Source organism: Anas platyrhynchos, chromosome 7 (genome assembly GCF_047663525.1).
Source record: "Anas platyrhynchos isolate ZD024472 breed Pekin duck chromosome 7, IASCAAS_PekinDuck_T2T, whole genome shotgun sequence".
NCBI lineage: Eukaryota > Metazoa > Chordata > Aves > Anseriformes > Anatidae > Anas > Anas platyrhynchos.
The window spans coordinates 16,605,199-16,620,252 of NC_092593.1; the positions used below are offsets into that span (position 1 = coordinate 16,605,199).

The 15,054-nt window shown below is 49.8% G+C and overlaps 1 protein-coding gene across 8 annotated transcripts in view; it reads right to left on the reverse strand.

The window, feature by feature from the left end:
* SLC12A8 (solute carrier family 12 member 8) overlaps positions 1-15,054 on the reverse strand; it is a 52,845-nt gene that overhangs the window by 27,015 nt on the left and 10,776 nt on the right. For all 8 annotated transcript variants that reach the window (XM_072040814.1, XM_072040812.1, XM_072040815.1 and 5 more), the window contains one exon: positions 13,581-13,812. In XM_072040814.1, coding sequence (XP_071896915.1) covers positions 13,581-13,812 — 232 coding nt within the window. The remainder of the gene's footprint in view (positions 1-13,580; positions 13,813-15,054) is intronic.

Consider the following 15,054-nt stretch of genomic DNA (forward strand, 5'->3'; position numbering starts at 1 on the left):
TCCAAATGTTACATCTCACAACGACCTCATTTCTCAGTCAATTATCCTCCTGTAAAACAGTCCCCCTATGTCCCTTTTGATCAGTTTTATGCCCCGGCTGGCAATGACCATCAATTTGAGCCGACCGTCGACACACACGACCTCGGAGCTGAGAACACCACAGGGGGAATAGCTCCTGGCTGCTGCTGTGAGCCATGGGTGACCTTTCGGCTGTCCCATCAATGGTCCTAATTGTAGCTGACGGGGCAATTGGGCTGAAAATCATCCAAAACAAAGCAGGAATCAGCAACTGAGACCAATCGGTTAAACCAACAGAGCACTCACTCGGGTGTTCATGGAGTCAATTATCCACATCCCATTTAAAGTGCACTTCAAAAGGCCGCGCTTCGGAAGGAGGAGGGAAGGAAGCGCGATAGGGTCTATATTTGGCTCTCTGATCTCGAACAAGGCACGAGCGTTTTTTAATTCCTGCAAGGGGATCTTTTCCCTCCACCTAGCTGCTGGGTATGCGAGATCCGAGCCAGATTCCTCCTGCATCACTCAGGACAAAATTTGTGTCTAACAAGTTTTGCTCTCAGTTAATTTATGCGACCCCACAGACTCTAAATCCTGCCCTTAATGAGCCTGATCCCTGCTGGTTTGTGGAGGGATGGAGCTGAAGTGCTATAAACAATCTTCCCAGTGTCATGCTAGAAGGAAAAGAATCTGGTTCCTCTTCTGTGCTGTGTCAGCCTTATGGGAAAAGAGTAGTAAAGAGTGGTAACAATTTATTTTCATCATTAGATACTCAATAAGAAGCAGGCAAATAATGGATTTCTCAAGTGGCTGAGCTGAAGTAAATAAACAAAGGGGAAAAAATTGACTTAAACCAACATCTGAATTATTTCTGCGACCTTTGACAAATTAAGACACTAAAAAGCTTTGTTTCGGTTCAAGTCAAATTACTTTGCTCAATCCCAAAACATTTGTTTTCATTCTGGAATTCTAATTTTTCTTTGATTTTTATCTTCCTCTTTTCTTTTTTTTCTAAAAGAAAAAAAAAATGATGATATCTCAGGTCTATTTTAAATGAAAAATATCACTGCACGGTAAAGAAAAAAAAAGTAGTCAGATTTTGAATCTAGATGAAACATTTCAGCATTTCCAAGGCACAATGCTTCATTGCAAGGTCAATGTAAGAAGTTCCATCATTTTTTGATTTCTTTTTTCATATCTTTAGACAAAAACCTTCACAGACACAACCCTTTCCAGCCAACACAATCCAAATTTAAGCACATTCTTTGGATCTCCTTACAATATACTATATTTGCTAAGTTATCCATTTCTGGCACGCTTTGTAGTAAGGACCTCACCTAGAGTCCTTCCCGTTGCCCTTATTAAAATGAGATAGTAAACCAGAGGAGGAAAAAAAAAAAAAAAGGAAACAAGAGAAAAAAACACACCCAGGACATTCCAGATGGGAGATTTTCCAGGATGAATGTCCTCCACCCCCCAAGCTCCATGAAGCCATCAGGGAGTCCTGCATGGAGACAGCTGCATCCTCCCTCCACCCCAGCTGGGTTTTGGGCTTTTCTTGCTGCATTTTCCCTCCCCACTGCCTCTCTCCCCACTACTCTCTCCACAAAGCCCCAGGCTTCAGAGCAGGATGTCAAGAGGCTGGAGAAGGAGCAGGGCACAAGGATGCTGATGGTGCAGGGGTGACAATACTGGGCCAGCCCCTTACACAAATACACACAGGACTGCCTTGACATCAAGCCTCAGGCAACCTGCAGCTCGTTACGGATTAGTCAAGTCCTGGCCAAATTCAATAAGCCTGTTCACCAGCTTAAGGTTAAGTAAACCCTGGCACGTAGGCAGGCCTGAGCATGGAGCGAAATAATGCAAAATGGAAAGCTACCTTAAGAAACAGCTCCAAGAAGAGTCACATACTGCGCTCTGCTTGTGATTAGGGGTTTAATTATGAAGGTGGATGCTGAAGGCTTGAAGTGCTGGGGTATTTTTTCTTTTCCTAAATAAGTAGGCCCACGCGTTCCCACCTGAAAAGCCACAGGGAGTGTCTTCTCCTTCCATCTCTAAAACCTTTAGGCACAAGCTCCAAAGTCCAGCCATTCCCTTGGGTCAACACTGAGGTGGCCCCAGCCCAAGCATCCTCCCAGAGCGAGGTCCTGGTGTGGCTGCTGGAGATACCTGGGCATGTCAGCATGGAGGAGGCAGGGGCTGACCCCACAGCCCAGCCTTGCAGCTGAACACAGACCTTCAGAGGACTGAAATTCTCTCCTTTGCAGCACTAATTCTTCCCTGCCTGTAGAAGAAGTTTGTCCCTGCGTGGTCTGGTGGTCACCAAACCACACTCACTACCCACTGCCAGTCACACAAGAACCAAGGGTAACTCAGGCATGTCCTTTAACACTTGGGCATCAAACCACCACCACCAGGATTTTCAGCACCTCCAAGCGCAGTTGCAAGACACACAGGATCAGCCACACACCTAGAAATGGCAGATGTGAAGAGATGAATGCAAACCCATAAACCTCACCCAAGTCCTGTGCTATGAGTACACAAAAATGTAATTTGCCTGAGGCAACAAGCAGCTCAGGATCCTCAGTGGCACCAGCTCTGAATGTTTTTGCCATATCATCGACAAGGCATGAAGAGGGCACAGGGGTGATGAGTAATGCTTTAATTACCTTTCCCAACAGAATGAAGAAATAATAAAAATCAAAGCGGCGCAGCACCAAGCCCCACCTCTCCGCATCCCTCTGTGCACACATTTGGCTTCCTGTGTTTGGGCTTTTTTAACAACTGCATTAACAATCAGATCCCAGACTCCCTTCCAAAGCCTTTGCAGCCACTGAGCTCCATTTCCAGCTCCTGAGGTCCACCGCATGCCGACACCAAGCAACCTGCCAAGTAAGCAGAAACCACACCATCTTTTTTCCCCAGTAAGTCCAACGCCACCATCTGTACCCCCAGGCACTGCCCTGCTGCTGCCAGCCTGGCGCAGGACAGATGGAGGCAAAGAGGCATGGGGGAAATGCGGAAAGGTTGGGAAGGAAAACAGCGACAGGGAAGCAGCACTGCAGGTGGACAGAGGACAGAAACAGTAGTTTTTTCCATGCTAACAGTTCACTTCAACAACTTGCTGTGGGCTGAAACTCAAGCTGGTGAGATGCAGGAACAGATTTTCACCAGATTATCCCCAGCCCTCTAGGAGATGTGGAGCTGGCGAGTCAGGAAAGCAGAGCACTGTAAGAGGCAGAACTGTGCTGGCAGATTCAGAGAATGAACAGAACTTCTCCGAACTCACACTGAGATACAAAAACGCTGCAACATTTTTTCAGGACATCTCCTGCTTCACTTTTGGATATACAAGTTTCAGCTGAAAGACCAGAAGAAACAGAAGAGAAGAGCTGCAGTGGGGTGAGCTGGAGGTAGATGGGAAAGAGATCAGTGGCCCTACCTCCTGACTGGTACCAGTAGACTGATGTACCCACGGGCCCAAATGCACCAAATTTGGGTACCCCTTTTCCGCATCTCCCACGGGTCCCACCTGGCCTGGTGGGACGATGGCAGTCATGTCTGTCTGTCCCAGAGCCCCCAGTCTCTTAGCCCCAACTCTGCCTCTCCCCAAACTTGGGGGATTTGGGGCAGGCAGCTTTGGATGCTTGCAGGTCAATGATTATATTGAGATAAAAGCATGGCTATTAAGGCCTTAACACTGTAATTCCATCTCTAAGTTCCTGTTTGACACACCTGCCATCAGAAGAGTTTCTTTCACCCTGCTGCTCCTGTGAAACTGGGCTCTATGAACAAAAATCCCAGCTCGAAGCAACCACACAGCCCTAGGGACAGTGTGAGTGAAAAAAGAGGGGTCCCACCACACTTTGGGATGGCATCAGCTGAAAATTAAGCTGGATGCCACAGTTGGCATCTCCCCAGGCCATGGCAAGGGGCATCCCCAGAGCACGAGCAGCTCAGCAATGCGAGCAGCGGGGCCATAGCAGGTTTGCTGCTCCTGGTGCACAAATCAGCTCCTTTTATCCCCGGCTTCTTGGAAAGCCAGCTTCATAAATTAGGAAATTAGGATAAGTAACAAAAACGCACTTCAAATGCGTCAGAGTTGCAAGGAACAAGAAGCAGAAAGGTTTTACTTCAAAAAAAAATAAAAAAATTGGCAAGAAGTAGATGGGGAGAAGGATCAGAGTATTTTTAAAGGAAGGAGGAAAGGAGTTCCCTTGTCCGAGACCTTCTCTGCACCCATAATAAGGCCGGCAAACCCAAAATGAGAGATTATATAAAGTCTGTAATTGAAGGAGTGAAAGCCACAGTTAAAACAATCTGAAAAGACCAAGCCCTGAGAAATGCAATCCGAATCCCTTATCTTTTGATGGAAAAGAATGTGCTCCCTTAGATTAATGACGTGTTTACCCAAAAGGAAATCACCGCCCTTCTGAAGCAGCGAGTGTTTGTTCCTCCCAAGTCCCTGTTTTCTGATCCAGCACTGATCTCCCAAACCTCCTGTTTAAAGCCAGCACACAATGCGGCTTCCTGCGGCGGCGGGCCCCGAGCGATCCCAGCCTTAACCCTCTCCCCAAAACCGCCCTCGGCTGCACCTGCTGGGGAGCATCACAGGATATTTGGGTCCGGCTCCAGCTGCTGTGCACCCAGCACAGGGACAGGCATCACGCCGGCGGCTGCCAGCACGGCTGCTGCAGGGCGATGAATCAGCCCCATTGCATAAATATTGCTGTGTCGAGCAGACAAACAAACCAGCATGCGGTGTGACAACATTTGCACGGGGAAGCACTCCTTGCCTGCTTTCTGTCTCACCAAACGGCTTGCTCTTCTCCAAGGTGGCCTCTTCTCGGGTTGCTCAGGGCTTCGGCAGAGCATCCTGCTGCCCGTTCCAGGATGCTCTGAAAAAGGCTGGACTTGCAACGCTACAATATTGTGCTCTGTTATGACGGGCATGGGGGAGGACAGGGTTTGTGTGCTGAAAACTGTGAGCAAGAAGGAAAGCCTAGAGCAGAAGTGCTGTGGGGTGGTTTTGGAGAAAAGCAAATACAAACAAAAACACACAGGGATTATCAGTTACCTTTGCATGCATGGCAAACCCAAATATTTGCATCCTTCTCTTCTGCCCAGAGACCCCAAGAAGGGGGACAGAGGCCCAGGTGTGGGTGACCCCCAGTAGATGCACTCGCTCCCTGTCACTCACTCCATGGGTACCACCCCTGATCTCCTCGTGGTGCAGGGACCTTGGGGCATCCTGGCCACAACAGCCAGCAGGTCGCAGGCATCCTCCTTCCCCTAAATCCAACAGACCTGCAACAATGAGTGCTGGCCAGCAGCTAAAAATAGCACAAAAGCCGTAATAAACAAAAGGAGCTGCTTAAATCAGGCCCCAGTGGTTGGATTTAGCTGATCGAGCACATTTCATCCTTGGGACACCCTCGCAGCCAACGCAGGAGCCTGTGCTCCCCCCAGCCCTGGGCAGCCACCAGGAGGGAGAGCTCAGCTCTGCATGATGCAGGGCTTGGTGGCCCAGGGACAAGCACTCCCTGCTCCATCCCCACCCCAGCTTCTGGGGGATGGAGACCTGGAAAAACAACAATGTAAGCCTTATGGAAGTAACTCAGAGCTGTTTGGCCTCTATACTGGCCATGCAGGCTGGTGTTTTCTAACTATTTTCCGGCAAAAAAAAAAAAAAAAAAAAAAGCCACGAAAAATAAAATAATGAAAGAGCATTTTCTACAGGTAGAAAATCTGGAATTTTGGTTAGGAGGAAAAAAAAAAAGGAAAAGGTTTTAACACAGGTATTTCAACTTTATAAAGTCCACTTATGCTTTATATTACTTAATACTAAGTATAGTCTTGCCATAATATATAAAATACTTCCTTTACTATTTTATTTCTTGATGTGGTATCCACTACCTGGCTGTTCAGCACTATTCAAACCTGCCAGCAGAAATGGTTTTACTCATTACAAGTCACATGAGAAATAAAACATCCCTTGCTTCGCCCTTTTTCTAGGAAAACATTTTGCATAAATGGGATATTTTTATTAATTAGAGTGGTATTTCTTGGAAGCCATGCCCAAAGTCCCTGTTGCGGGAGGCTCCGCAGAGCTTCTCAGATGAAAACTCCCAGCCTTAAGAACCCAGAATTTAGGCTGAGTCAAGGCACAACAATTGGAGGAAAATGAGCAGCACTGGAGCTGCAGCAGCGGTGACACACATCCTTTGGGCTAGCTCGCTCCGAGAGCTGCTCTGTGTATTGCTTGGGACAAAGCCCAACCCATGGGGATCGGCTCCCCAGCTTCCGAGAGGCAGCAGCAGCCTCAGTGCTCTACATGCTCCTCTGCCATACTCATGGCTAGAGCATCCCATACCTTCAAGCTATGGATATGTTATCTGGATGGTAACAATATTTAAAAAGAAAGCCAGTCCATTTGTTGATTCTTTGTGTCCAAAACAATAGTTTGATTTTATTTTGGGGAGGTTTTCATTACCCTTTGCTCAGCACACGCAGCTACAGCTTGAAGCCTAGCTTCAGAACTGGGAATCAAGCAGCGTTTGATTTTGGAAAAGCTGAACAAGACATTGCCACATAAAAGGATCTTTTTGTTTTGTTTTGTTTGAAACCATTCACTGAATTCAGTTTAAATCAGAGAACACATTTCCCCTGCTAAAACCACGTTTTTCAATGAATACATTTCTTCTTTGAGTATAAAAGAAAACCAAGAACCACCACCAGGCCATCCTCCAGGGCAGTGCAGATACAACCAAGCCGAAATCTTTCACCTACAACCAAAAAAGGCCAAAAACTGTTCAGACAAGCCAGCAGGGAAGATGATGAGCAGTAGATAAGAACCCATATCCTGCACAGTTTCCTCTTTAGCCTAGGACACGAATGCAAATTAGAAGTGAAGTGGCTGCAGAAAGACTCCAATACCCAGAAATTACCTTCCTAGAGTCAAATCCCTTAATAAGGAAAGCTGATTCAGGGCACAGCCGAACTGTGACTGGAATTAAACTCTGGGGGGATGAAATAAGAGACGGTATCAAATCTCCATCGTTTGAAAACAATCGTGTAGCGGCACACACACACAAAAATCAATGCAATTCAATAAAACTGTCCAGTTAAAACACAGCAACAGGGAGAGATGGAGGGATTACGGGCTGATATACATCATTCCCGAGCCAGCCCGTTTTGTGAGGCCCCTAGCATTAAACAAGTGGCTGCTAGACCTGAGAGCAGGAGGTTTTATCGGGGAAAGCCCATGTGAAGGCAATATCTAGCAGGGGACAAAGCCCAGGGTACCATGCAGCAGCTGACCTGTCCCAAACACATGGGGGCATGGATCAGCTTTCTGCTTCTGCACCCTGAACAGCATCCTGCTGGGGGGCAGCACGGGCTGACCACCACCTGAGCCACAGAGGTGTTTCAGGATTTACTTACAAGCTCTAGGAAGATAAGCTTAGCAGCATCTCGCAGGGAAACAGTGAAGAATTTAAAGGTTAAACCAACCACAAATGAAATCTCCTTTATTAATTGGGAGGGATATCATCTCCCCTTCACTATGGGGCTAGGAAGTGTTTTTTTTCCATGCTAATACTATCACAAGCTGAATTGAAAGCCTAATTCCTACTATACACCTATTAAATGAGTTAAAAACTAACACCCACAAGATAAAAGCAAACCCTCTGCTGCCCCAGCCCTGCCTCCTGGCCCTCTCCTGAGGGCAGCAGCACGTTTCAGGGCATTGACTGATGACATCCCCACCACTGCAAGCTCCAAGGATGATGCTTGCTCCCGCACAGCCGTTCACACAGCATAGCCCAGAGCAGAGAAGACTGAAGGGGAGCAGGAGGACTTAATGCAGAATAGGAGGATAAAAGCTGATCCCCAAGCCCTCGGGAGACCCAAAGCAATGGGCTGTGGCTGCAGGAAGGGAGACAGCCTGGGACAGCTGTGACCAGAGCTGTGTCCCTGGGAATGCAGTGGAGAATCCATCACTGGCAATTTTTAAGAGCCTGTTAGAGACATGCACATCCCAGGAGCAGTAACAGGGTGGGGACAGAGCAAGCCAGCTCTCAAATCCCCTCATAACCCTCTTTCCAGCCAGGCTGCTTGAGGCCAGAGGACTGCAGGGAGGATGGTGGGCAAGGTGGTCACAGGTTTTGAAGAAAAGCCAAACAAGAGGAAAGAGCAGCAGCCTGGGAGCTCTGATGGGACATTTTCCCCAAGCTTGAGCAGCCAGCATGGGAAAAATGAGGGCGTCCATGGGGAGATGCTAAAAACTTGCTCCCTTCCCAGGGATGCTGCCAGCATCGATGAAGCATGATGTTTTGCAGCATCCCCAGCGTGACCCAGTGGGTGCAGGAGGGCAGGGACCCACAGGACCCCGAGCTCTCATCCCTTCCTCACCACCCCCGGGGAGATGCCTCAGGCTGGTGGGCTGAATTTTTACGTCTTTTAGAAAACCAACTGCCTTAAAATACCTACTTCAGAGAGACTGGTGTAGCTTTCCTGTCTGTATCTAAACAAGGCCCCTAACAATGTTATCACTTTTCAAAACACATCTGTGCTGCAGCTCCTAGCCCAGACAATTGGCAGGTAACCAGTTAATAAATTTCTTCGCCAGACTGTTGAATAGGCTGGCCCCGGCTCAAAGGTGATGTCACGCCAATTCAATGTGCTATAATTGGAAAAACCTGGGGAAAGCGATTGCGTGTTTTTTAATAAATAAAGATCGCATTAGCAGCCTCCTGCTTTTATTCACCACCGGGTCTACCTTGTTCAGTAGCAAAGTGGGATTTTCTGCTGCCGCTCGCTCAGTGATTTCTACTTGGAATTCGATGCCAGTTTCCAGATGTGTTTCAAGCCAGGAAGTCAGCAATCAGCCTGGATAAAGCCTCTGGGATTAACTGCAGATCATCTTCTGACACACACATCCTTCCTGCACCCTCTCTTAGAGAACTGGGGCACACCCCTCGTGCCCAAAAATACAATAGAACAGCCCAGGCCAAGCAGAGGCCTCTGATTAGGACGCTTTGATCAGTTTCACGTTAAATAGAAGATGTGAATGCATTTCATTAATTCAATCCACCAAAGCCCCTGAGGCATCATTTTAAGGATCTTTACAGCTCCGGAGCGTTTATATGTACACATCATCTGAACAACTGCAGGTCCCCTTTCTGCTGGAGCAGCCCCATGCAGACATCCCCCGTCTCCTCCCCACGGCTCCTCACCAGCAGTACCCCCAGGAGAGCACCGGCTATCCCAGTCACAGGACAGCCAAGGGAAGAAATCCTTCACAGGCCTCGCCGTCGGAGGAAGACGTGAGGACAAACGTTTCTTTCCTAGGCTCTGTGAGAACAGCGTCAGAAAGCTAAAACAGAAGCGGGTGACACGGAGGATGTGGTTTGTGCGGGGGAATGATCCCAACCAGAAGCGCTCCAGCAGCAACAGCCTAGGGGCTGCAGCGGGCTGGATGCAGGCAGGGGCTGTGCTGGGGGCCTCGGCAGGCTTCAAAGCCTCCCCACATCCCTGGGAGATGAACTGCCCGGGTTCCTGCAAGGAGAGGGGCTCAGCCCCACTTGGACAGCTCTGTGCTCACCCTAAGTGAGCTGCAGAATGGGGGTCCCAGCCCAAGCAGTGCCCAGGCCTCAGTTCCTCAGCCAGACCCTCGCCTTCCCATTATTTAACTCCCTGCCACAACAAAATCCTTATTTTTTTTTTTCCCCAGGAACATTCCAGGCATTTAAGAGGCTGTAGCTGGGGCACTTTTCCTTGTATTGCGACTCCTTTCATCTCACCAACAAAACAAAGCAGGACCAAATTAACACCAGATCTCCCCCAAAATAACCCCACCCCACCCAATTTAATCCCACGGCCGATTTGCTTTAGCGGGGTACCTGCGAGCAACTGCCAAAACAGGAAAGCAGGCGCCTAATTGAAGGGAGTATTTGGGAGTCACCCTACACAAAAATTAGCAGAGATATGCTAGGAAAATAAAAGTGTGGGCATTAACAGCAGTCTTATCTTCTTTTTCCATGACTCTAATGTTCAGTACGTGAAGAGGCCAAAAAGCTTCACATGCTGTTCTGAGGAGCTGCTCACGGACAGTGTCCTCTCTTTTATGTTCACTGCTTCCCCCAAAATGACTCGGGCTGATTCTGAGGTCTGCACCTACAGAATTAAAACAAACAGGCCAAGAAACCCCAGCACTGCTGCTCTGCCTGGAACCTGTTATTCGGCAGTGTAGCAAGCACAAGGTCCCAGCTGTGGGCCAACAAGCTGAACACTGATCTTAATTCACCTGCATTAGGTTTGGCAAGAAAGCAAGGCAGGAAGGTAACACGGGGACTCCATTTCTGGAGGTAAGACTGAGTTTTAAGGTGAGAGGCTGGAGACAGCTCAGAGCCTGGATTTTAGCTAGCACAAGAGCCCCTCTCCTCAACACTGCCCTTCGCAGGGATCCCAGTGTGGGACTATGACCCATCACTGGGGGAAGCACTGGCTGGGTCCAAGGTGGGGATTTAGGATCAACTCCAAAACCAGACAGTCCAACCTCACTCTTCCTGCAGCCTGACCTGCAGCACCCCAGCACACCCTTGGGTCATATCCAACCCCCCAGCATCCACCTCCTGCCCTGGAGATGGGTCAGGAGGACACCTCCTGTGCCCACCAGGCACCCAGCATCACGCTCCATGGTGCTTCAGGCCAAAGTCCCTGCCTGGGGTTCAGCACCTAAAGGAGGATCCTGGGCTTGGGACCACACCAGCATGCAGAGAGGAGCCAAAGTCCTTGGGGCCAGGAGCAGGGACACTGCAGCTGGTGGTCACAGTGCTCAGGTAGGTTTGCTTAAAAACAACAGCGATCCTCACCTTTCTTCTTCCCTTTTGTTAGTTTTCCCCCTTGTGTTTAAAATACACAAACACTCGTTTTTCCTGCCCTCGCTCTTTACAGCTTCTCCTCCATGTGCCACTGCAGCTTTTCGAGGTTCCTGGCTCCCCTCGGAGGCCGAGCCCTGCAGTCTCCGCATGGGACAGGAGCATCTGGAGAAGGGACCGGCACTGCCCGGGCTGGCTGCAGGACAAGCCACAGCGAGAGAGAGAGAGAAAGGAGAAATAGCAGCGGGAAGCCCTGCTGAGAAGCCCCTTTTGTGTAAATACTGCCTGTCCTCCGACTAAAAATAAAGGCAAACCACAGGAAGGGAGTGAGTGCTTGGCCCACATCCCACGTTGTGTGCGCCTGGGTGTGAGATTGGGGAACGGGGGAGACAAGTGAGGGGCCCCCATCCAGTGCAACCACACACAGGCACGGGCTTCAGGCCTTCAGCATGGACAGGCATTCCTGCAGATCACTGCAATCCAAACAATCACTGCTTGGCAGAGGCACGGGTCTTCAGTGTTCACCGAGCACTTGGAGCAAGGGGAAATGCTCCCAGCACAGCGGTGGGAGGGCTGCTGTGTGCCCAGTGCACAGCTGGGGAAACTGAGACCCAAAGCTGCCAGCAGAACTGTGGAAACCTGCCATAAACAAGGAAGCAACCCAAACCTTTGCAGCTCACAGGTCCTTCCTCCAAAATTACCCCTTCAGTGTGTGTGTAATGCTTTCCCTTGCATTTATGGATGCTGCTGTAGCCAATTAACCAGACCTGAAACAACCGTACACGTGTGAAGCCTGCAGACAGCTGATCACAGGTGCTCAAGGAGGGAAAGGCTGCAGCTAACTGCTGCCCACAAACAAAAGGACTTCTTGCTGTCACTGAAGGCCAAAGGTAATAATTTCTGTCCCCTGAGCCGTATGGTTCCCAGTGCCTCCCCCAGGGTGGCACTCAGACACGCTGCACCCCGCTACCTGCGGACAAGGGATGGTGTGATGGGTACCGACCCCAGTACATCCCAGCCATTTGTGGGGTGCTGGCAGGAGAGGCGTTTTGCCAAGGGGTGCAACAGAGGCAGGAGGCTGACCCTGACCTGGCCAGCTGGGGAGGATGAGGCTGGTGGAGGCTGGGGCTCACCATCGGTGCTGACACACCACTCAGAGGCCTGCTGGGGAAATGCAGCGCCGTGCCGGGCATCCAGCCTGAGCTCGGGATCATTCCCTCAAACAGAAGCTGTCTAAAAATAAGACAAGACAGCGCAGCTCTTCCCAGCCAGGCCACAGACCCGGCCATGTAGGCACAGAGCAGCTGGGCAGAATCTGGCCCTTCCTCGGGTCCCACACCCTCCTCTGCCACCCGCCACGGCTCAGCCACCTCATTCCTGCTCCTTTCTCTATTTTCTGTCAGAAGAAAATGGCTCAGCCATCACCAGTGGATGAAATCAAAGACAGCTAACGCTGACCTCAGCTCGGCCGTGCCTCCTGCTGACGCATGTACTCCTCTCTCTCCTCCTGGTCCCACCTTTGCTTCCCTATCGTCATCCCCCACCCTGAGCATTCCCCTTCTGCCCCTTATCAGAAAGGTCTCTGGGGCTACATGAAAGGTCTCCTCGGTGCACAGCTGGAATCTAAGCCCCTCCAGCTGAATTCTAGCTGTAAGAAGCTTGTCACAACTGGAGATCTTCCCCCTCAAGCTATTTCAGCAGGTTTCCTGAACCCCTGCCTAAGATCCTTTCGGATGCAGGGGAACCCAAGAAAAAGGTGACACCTTCTGTTTACTCAGCTAATTGCACTCGGTGATTGCTGGAGTGCTGGCTGCAGTGCTCCTCAACTCCCCGCAGCCTGCAGCAGGTTTCCCCATAACACCTCTCTCAGGATGAGGATGCAAGGAAGGGAAAGAGGATTTGGGGAGCCCCATCCCTCTGCCTTGCCAATGCCCAGCTGCCCCATGCTGAAGACCCCACTGCAGGCTGCAAACAGGCAGGGGAAGGTTAATGGGGGAAACTCTTCGGAACCCCAGCAACTCTCTTCCCCACCTCACCTGTCCCTGTCCTGAGCAGCACATAGATGATGCTTCCTCAGCTGGGAAGCCTGGGGCCAGCACTGACCACACACCGCAATGCCAGGGCTTAAGGGATGCCACACACCTCCTGTGAGAAAATCTCCATGCCAAGTTGGAGCTGCAATAGTCACGGTGCTGGGCAACCTGCTCTGGGTGGCCCTGTATGAGCAGGGGGTTGGAAGAGATGACCTCCAGTGGCCCCTTCCAACCTCAGCCGTTCTGTGATTCTGTAATCTTACGTTTTCCCCAGCACAATACTTAATGCAAAGTCAAACAGCAAGCAGGTTACAAACCTCAATCACAAGCACAGCAGCTCTCAGTTGCTAGAAAACCTTCAAGGGCAATACAAGTATAACAAAAGCACATGTTAAAAGCTGGATTCCTCAGGTTAATTGCCAAATTAATGACTTATCTTCAGGTAATGCTCTGGAAAAACTTATTCCTTGCAAAATTAGGGGTCATCTCTTACAGACTTGGTACCAAAGCACAGGAAAGCCACATCTGGCAGCCCTGAGCTCTACCTCTGTCTGGATGTACACCTTCACAAAGACCCCTATAGAAAAAAAAAAACACAAACATACAACCAAGGTGCACTGATCCCAAAGCTCAGGACCCCCGGCTTTACCTGGATCAAGGTGCGAAAAGGACCCGATGACAAAGTCCAGCGTCGAGACAGCCAGCAGCAAGAGCAGCAGGAGCTGGAGGCGGATGATCCACTTCACTCCTGCCAGGTTGATGCCGAGCAGCCCCAGCAGGACGGCCAGGGAAATGCCCCGCACTGCCCAGATGTTGCTGAGGCTCAGCACATCCGCGATGGACTCCGCAAAGCCCGTGATGTACATGGCACCTGCAACACACTGAAGGACAGCAGTCTGTGAGCATCCCGTGGGTTTAGTACCCACAGCAGGCAGGCATTTGTTATCACACGACAATATTTAAGGCAACTCTGACCCACAGGGACTGAACCTTATTACTACAACAGAGCCCGCTGTCAGGGCAGTATGGGGAAGGCAGCACATGTTCTGCTTGGGTAAACACAGCAGCAACCAGCAACTTCCCACTGGCTTTAAAATTTACCCTCAATTAACTTCCCAAGAGAAACCCCCCTGACATATCCAAGGAAGAAAAGGATGGGTCAAGCTCTGTAAGCTTCTTCCCTTCTCCTATTTCTCTCAAAGAAAGGCTCTTGGTCAAACACCTGCCTGAAGAATGGCTGCATGCCTCCCCCTTCACTGCCTCCTAAGGTTTATTTTTAACTCAGTATTTCGTTTGGATGCAAAGCCTGATGTTTCACCGGCTCCCCATCTTGCTACTGGAAGGCAGCCTGCACACTTGAGGAGAGCACACTGTGCAGCCCATGCCCCCTGAGCACTTGGGAAAGCCGTTTGTTTTTCTTGCTGCAGAGCAGGATGAGCACCCTTCCCAGGGTGGCTGGCAGGCTGCAGGACAGGACAGCTGCAGTGCAGGAAAACCACTGCAGGTTCAGGCCTCAGATCACCCTGCAGGGCAGGGTAATTCCTCTCTTGGGAGAGCATCATGCCTTCGGGGATCTGAGCCTCCTGACCCACCAGCCTGCTCTTTTGCTTAGGTGACAGCAGCCAGGTGACAGGGAAGAGATGAGCTTCATCATGCACCTGGAAAAAGTTTCTGATCAGTGCATGCTCGTGCACTGTTTTAGGCAAACAACATACATGGGATTCACCTGTTTGGGCTCAGACACCTCCAGGACCACCAAGCTGCAGAAGGATTCATTTCCACCACAGGCAGACATCTCATTAAAAAAAAAAACAGGGGGCACACACGTCCTAAACTATGTTCCTATCATTTACTCTGATGTCAGCTTAAATGCTTGCAAGCGGTTAAGACATAACATTATTATTTTTCTTCTCATAAATGTCATTATCCAGATAGTCTAGACAAGAAAGTTAATTGTCCAGGAAAGTGATTAGATCGGCCTATATACGCTGGTTTTTCGAGTGTGAAAATGAGCTAGTCTCCACAGAATACATTTAAGCCTCATGATTTCAATGCCTGCAATAGCTGTACTTCTTGGAGAAACCAGATTTATGCGACAGTTCTAGCAGAACAGACCTCGCACA